The following is a 6,000-nucleotide window of genomic DNA, read 5'->3' on the forward strand; positions in this document are numbered from 1 at the left end:
CATAGTCTATTTTACTGAACGTCTGATAATAAAGGCAATATTTATTCACAGTATCGTTCTCGATACCACGTTAATATTTGTGTGTGTATGCATATGAACAAACTTTAAAACCGAATTGAATAATACCATTTGTCTTTACCACTACACTCTATTCACCAACATACAACTTATACAGAATTACACTAGTTTGTACCATATTCAGAATAATTACTAGTAGATATGTCACAGTACTTCTGGTAATGTTTATAGCAGCATGCATCATATTAGTGTAGCGAACTACTATGAAACGTTCATAATTCGATTTTTTTAACCAGGTGTTTGATCAATGATCTGCATGTATTCATTATTGGTCGGTTTTCTCAACCCATATAATTACAGCAAAAGGAAGTATAGAATATTGGAGATTCTTTACAGAAACTTGTTTTTTGTTTGTTTGATTTTTCGTACAAAGCTCTTAATCGCTGTAATTTCACAAAAGCTTCAGTTTCAACCACATGTTCAAAAGTGGGAGTGGCTTCTCTCACACTGGTAAAAGTATTATGCATCTACAGAATATACTGAGTGTACACCTATTTTATAAGGTTATTTCCTTGAATAGCTGTAACAAAATAACCCGTTTTAGTTACTTTTACGGAATACTAAATCATTGTATTTCTTCTATCAATGTGTTTGAACAAAACCTGAACGATAGAAATAATAATTAAAGTATTTGACTTTTTAGAACAACTTATTGGAAACCTAGATAAGAATTCGATAAATTAACGTCTCTCAATTATTTCTTTCTTTTTTTATTATTGTAGGCCAGAAGACGGTTTGTGTTCACTCCAGTAAGGCCCTTTAGAAACTGTGTTATCAAATACTCATGTAAGGATCTCATTTTACAGACATTTATATTGTAGTAACGTACATTAAGTCAAGAAACGTTCACTTTAGAGATACCCCTGTTAGTAGTCAATCGTTTATATTATTTCAATAGAAACATATCCATAACTTTGTTTAACTTAAACTGGAGTTTATTATGAGAAATTTCTATAAATGTAAATTAAACCACGACCTATATCCCCAGAATATAACATTATTAGCTCAATATTTCGCAATAACAGTTTTGTTTGTTTGTTTGTTTTGAATTTTGCGCAAAGCTACTCGAGGGCTATCTGTGCTAACCGTCCCTAATTTAGCAGTGTAAGACTAGAGGGAAGGCAGCTAATGATTACGAGTCGAGTGTCTTATCCACCTGGCCATGCCAAGCCTAACGGCTTTGTTAGAAGCTATCGTCATCCTAACAGTTACTTAATCCAGTTAAATCTAAATTGAAAAACTGTCGTACCTAAACTGGATATTAATAAACGCATATAGAAAGTACATATTATATTAAATTAATATTAACTATTCTTAATTTTATATTTTTGACATAAATCAATCCAACAATACTAAATAAAATGGGTGAAACCAATAAGTAAACTATTAATTAGAATGGAATACGTTACTTATCTAAAAACATTATTCATTTTTGTATTGGTAATTATGATGGAAAACTATTTCAAAGACGACAAAATCATAATTCCAAGTTTTGCCACCAGTTAGAGATGCGTTGCTAGGCGGCCTTAATGGATGATTGCACCACAAAGTAGAAAACGTGTTTCACGGCCGCCATGACTTATACAGCGTTCGACTCGTAATCCGAGGGTCGCGGGTTCGAATCCCGGTCGCACCAAACATGCTCGCCCTTTCAGCCGTGGGGGCGTTATAATGTTACGGTCGTTGGTAAAAGAGTAGCCCAAGAGTTAGCGGTTGGTGGTGATGACTAGCTGTCTTCCCTCTAGTCTTACACTGCTAAATTAGGGATGGCTAGCGCAGATAGCCCTCGAGCAGCTTTGCGCGAAATTCCAAAAACAAAACAAAAACAGACTTATACAGTGCGTCTCAAAAATAATACAATTATTCATTAATTCGACAGTTAATTAATAAAATCGTCCCTAAAAAGGTTGCTTGTCACTAATTAATTAAAATATTTATAATTAATTCATTTATATTAAATGATCATAAAAGAGACGCTTAACCTTGATTTATTAGTTAATTATAAATAATTCGTCTTAAAAAGGCTTAACACTAACTTATTAGTTGATTAAGTTTCCTATCCTAAAATGATAATATACAAATTTTAACTTTCTCTTTTTATTATCAATCAAGTGTTTTTCAATGACATATTATATTATTTAGTGTAATATGATTGCAATTACGTAATTTTTTAATACTACATGTTACATGTCTGTAAATTTAAATCACCCTAGAAAGGGTGACATCATGGGGGCCTATCATCGCTGTGATGGTTGCCTAGAAACGCGTTCTCGGATAACAACTTTTTACGTTATGGCCACCTGTCATGACGGCCTACCAACATGTCCTTGGTAAAATCGTATGTGTTATATCTCCTGTTATTCTTATGTCTCTGTTAGTTTCACATAGATAGCACATATTACGTATTTTGTATTATTTTGAAAAAGAGAAACTATGAAGATAGTTTATTAATCGAAAATGTGGCATTTTTTACACTTTTAAGCATTTCTTATACAGTTCCTAAACTGTTTATAAACAGAATACTTTAAAATTAAGGAAATTATTCTCTGTTCATTTCCTTTAAACGTGATGGAACTATGACGTTGTAATCCTTGACGACATCATCCCCTTTGTCAGCTAATCAGCGTGATGCGGCATCCTTTGGGCGCGATAGTGCAGGTCTTACTATTGATATAAAGTAACTTGGAACAAATCCATCAGCTCGTGTAGTGATAGCAACTCCTTTATTGTGTACGATACCAGTTCAAGTTTCGTAAGATAAAAAGTAGATACAATAGAGTAATGAACGGTAGTGAAGGTACTGTTCAATAGTTGGTACCGTAATAGTGGGATTCTTTCGTCATTAGGTCTTTTGACACGTGTAACTTTAACACTTCTAACGATAAGTTTTCAAACACTCTATTGGTTATATTTATGTTTTACAGGAAAAAACTAGAGAACTACCACTAACCTTTCGCAAGTATTACAGTAGCAAAGCCTGATTCTTTACAGCCATTTATTTGGTAGACAGATGTAACTTTAAAGGAACTAGGCTATGATTAAATACTCAGTAATGGGTTTCATAAGTACAACTACCAAACCCTCCAAGAAGCTTACAAAATGCGAAGTTTTATTACCAGATAGAACGTGCTTACAATACCGTACCTTGCATGGTTCAGCAAACTTTGCTTTATCAATAACAATATTTCTTACCAATCAGCTGACGGAAACAAAATCCAGTTACAATTTGAACCGTATTCTCAAGACGGCTGGTATGGGTATTAAAACTTTAATTAAAATAAAGTACAGAACAACGGGTTTCTCGTCATCACGAATTTACAGTTTGAATCACCAGCTCTGGCTATCCCCCGTGGTTTAGGTTTCACTGCAGCACATTACGTAGAGATGTCTTATTGAATGAAGTTATTTGGTTACGAGCCTGAACAGGATGATTCTGAAATGGTACTGTGGTAAAAAATAAATATAAGTGTGGCCTCGCCGTCTTTTATAAGTATCACGAATGTTATTGGTAGTAAACTCTGGTTGGTTAATTCTTACACGTAACTTTGTGCTTACCTGGAACGTAAGGCAAGAGTAGATATCGGCTGGCCAAATATAGCAATTGTTAAAAAATATACTGTATTCCGCAGACGAATCTTCGGTACTGTCATCTTCACTCTTTCGCCCTTTACGAGATCGGTCGCTGCTAATATAGTCTTCAGAGTGTTGACTGAATTTTATGCGTGAAACACATACACACACACACAGCTCACTGCTACGTAAAGCGCATGTTTTGTGAAGCACGTGAAAGGTAATCGCAATGTATGGGTTTGCAGCCTACAAGTTATACGTCAGGTGCATAAGTTGTCATCAACTTACTGTCAAGCTGGTTTGTTGTACACGTACGATTCCAGCTCTTGGTCTTTTCCCTTGAATAATATTTTTAAGGTATGTTTCAAGCGCGAGTACCATTACAGAAGTTACGCAAGCGGTGAACCAAGCATCTTTCATCGTGCAGTCATTTCGTGGTTCTCGCATTCGATCACGCCGTTATTCCGTATAAGTTTATATCTGATTAATCTCGCTGGATTCAACATTACCATGTTCTTTCTATCGGAAAAATGCACCAATAACAGAAGTCACAAAGTTAAATTAATTATAAGGTAACCGGTCCAATGTTTTACACAAATAAACTTTATAAGTTCTTAGTGAGATAAGAAATGTAATACAGTATAAGTGTGGCTTAGCGAAGACGATTCTGGTCTGAGTTTCATTTTACGTTTTCCCTTATTTATATGCAAAAACGGCTCGTTTGGGTTGAGAAAATATTTTACATAGAAGAGCGAACAACGTTTCGACCTTCTTCGACCTTCTTTCGACCTTTCAACCTGACGATGACCGAAGAAGGTCGAAACGTTGTTCGCTCTTCTATGTAAAATATTTTCTCAACCCAAACGAGCCGCTTTTGCATATAAATTTCTCAACAAGTGGGTTTCTCGACATCACTGGTTTTCCCTTATTATTGGCCCGGCATGGCCAAGTGGGATAAGGCATTGGACTCGTAATCTGAAGGTTGCAGGTTCGAATCCCGGTCGCACCAAACATGCTCGCCCTTTATGTTTTAATATTGTAACCCAACATTATATTTGTGATAATTAACATAAGAACAATTGACATTTTCACATCTCTTTGGGGCCCGGAATGGCCAAGTGTGTTAAGGCGTTCGACTCGTAATCCGAGGGTCGCGGGTTCGAATCCCGGTCGCACCAAACATGCTTGCCATTTCAGCCGTGGGGGCGTTATAATGTGACGGTCAATCCCACTATTTGTTGGTCAAAGAGTAGCCCAAGAGTTGGCGGTGGGTAGTGATGACTAGCTGCCTTCCCTCCAATCTTACCCTGATAAATTAAGGACGGTTAGCGAAGATAGACCTCGTGTAGCTTTGCTCGAAATTGAAAAAAAAACAACAGACTTATACAGTGCGTCTCAAAAATAATACAATTATTCATTAATAAAACTTTTTATTTTTCTCATATGATGTCTTTATACGGTTGATCCCTTTGTTATAACTCATGTTTCGTGAATTTTCTGACGACTCTGGAAATAGGTACTTGGTATTTATTGCTTGCATCTGAGCGTCACCTTATACAACACTTTGGCCAAATGTCTTACACTGCTAAATTAGGGACGGCTAGCACAGATAGCCCTCGAGTAGCTTTGTGCGAAATTCACAAACACGCACCCCTATCATTTTTATTGTATTTTTTTTTTCCTTCTTGTAATAGCGGTCGTTGTTTTCTCTTTCCTCTGTGATAGGAAGTTAAAATAAAGCCACTGACAAAAGAATAACAACAAATAAACAAGAAATATAAGTGGTTTTATTTTAACTACATCTGTCATCAGATGTTTTCTCTTCCGTTCATCTTTCCGCCATATAGATTCAACTTATTTTTTCCCACACTCCATAGGTTTTATTTCTCACTTTCCATTCTCCTTATGTTGTTGTTTCTCTTTCTTTAGTTCCGTTTGTTCCTTATGCTTATTTCCCTGACATTTTCCACTTCCGAAGTTTTACTTCCGGGTAATCGTTCTATTATTCCAGTTTCTTTCCGCTGTTCCTCTCCTTCTGTATTTTCTTGTTATTTATATCGTGATTTCCACTGTTATTTTTTACTCTATGAACTGTCTCCCCTTCTTGTCGTCTTATGGCCTTTAACTTCAGTTTCCATGCATTCCACGCTGTTTATTTTAACACATGGCATCCTTTTGTTAACCATGTTTCAACATCATGAGCATCATTTGATCTACAAAAAATTTTACATGGATATAAAATGTATCACGTGTTCAATTGTAGACTTTACTGTGTTATTACAGAAAAGACGTTTGAAAATATTTGTTTTGCTCTTGCATAAACATGCTCTTACGTTGGGAATTTCAAATTTT

The 6,000-nt window shown here is 35.6% G+C and overlaps 1 protein-coding gene across 1 annotated transcript in view; it reads right to left on the minus strand.

Annotated features, from left to right (window-relative positions):
- LOC143249839 (glycine receptor subunit alpha-2-like) overlaps positions 1-3,803 on the minus strand; it is a 45,189-nt gene extending 41,386 nt beyond the window's left edge. Inside the window, exon 1 of the mRNA XM_076500384.1 lies at positions 3,634-3,803. Coding sequence (XP_076356499.1) covers positions 3,634-3,728 — 95 coding nt within the window. The 5' untranslated portion in view covers positions 3,729-3,803. The remainder of the gene's footprint in view (positions 1-3,633) is intronic.
- Between the last annotated feature and the right edge of the window lie 2,197 nt (positions 3,804-6,000).

The sequence above is a fragment of the Tachypleus tridentatus genome, chromosome 4 (genome assembly GCF_004210375.1).
Source record: "Tachypleus tridentatus isolate NWPU-2018 chromosome 4, ASM421037v1, whole genome shotgun sequence".
Taxonomy (NCBI): Eukaryota; Metazoa; Arthropoda; class Merostomata; order Xiphosura; family Limulidae; genus Tachypleus; species Tachypleus tridentatus.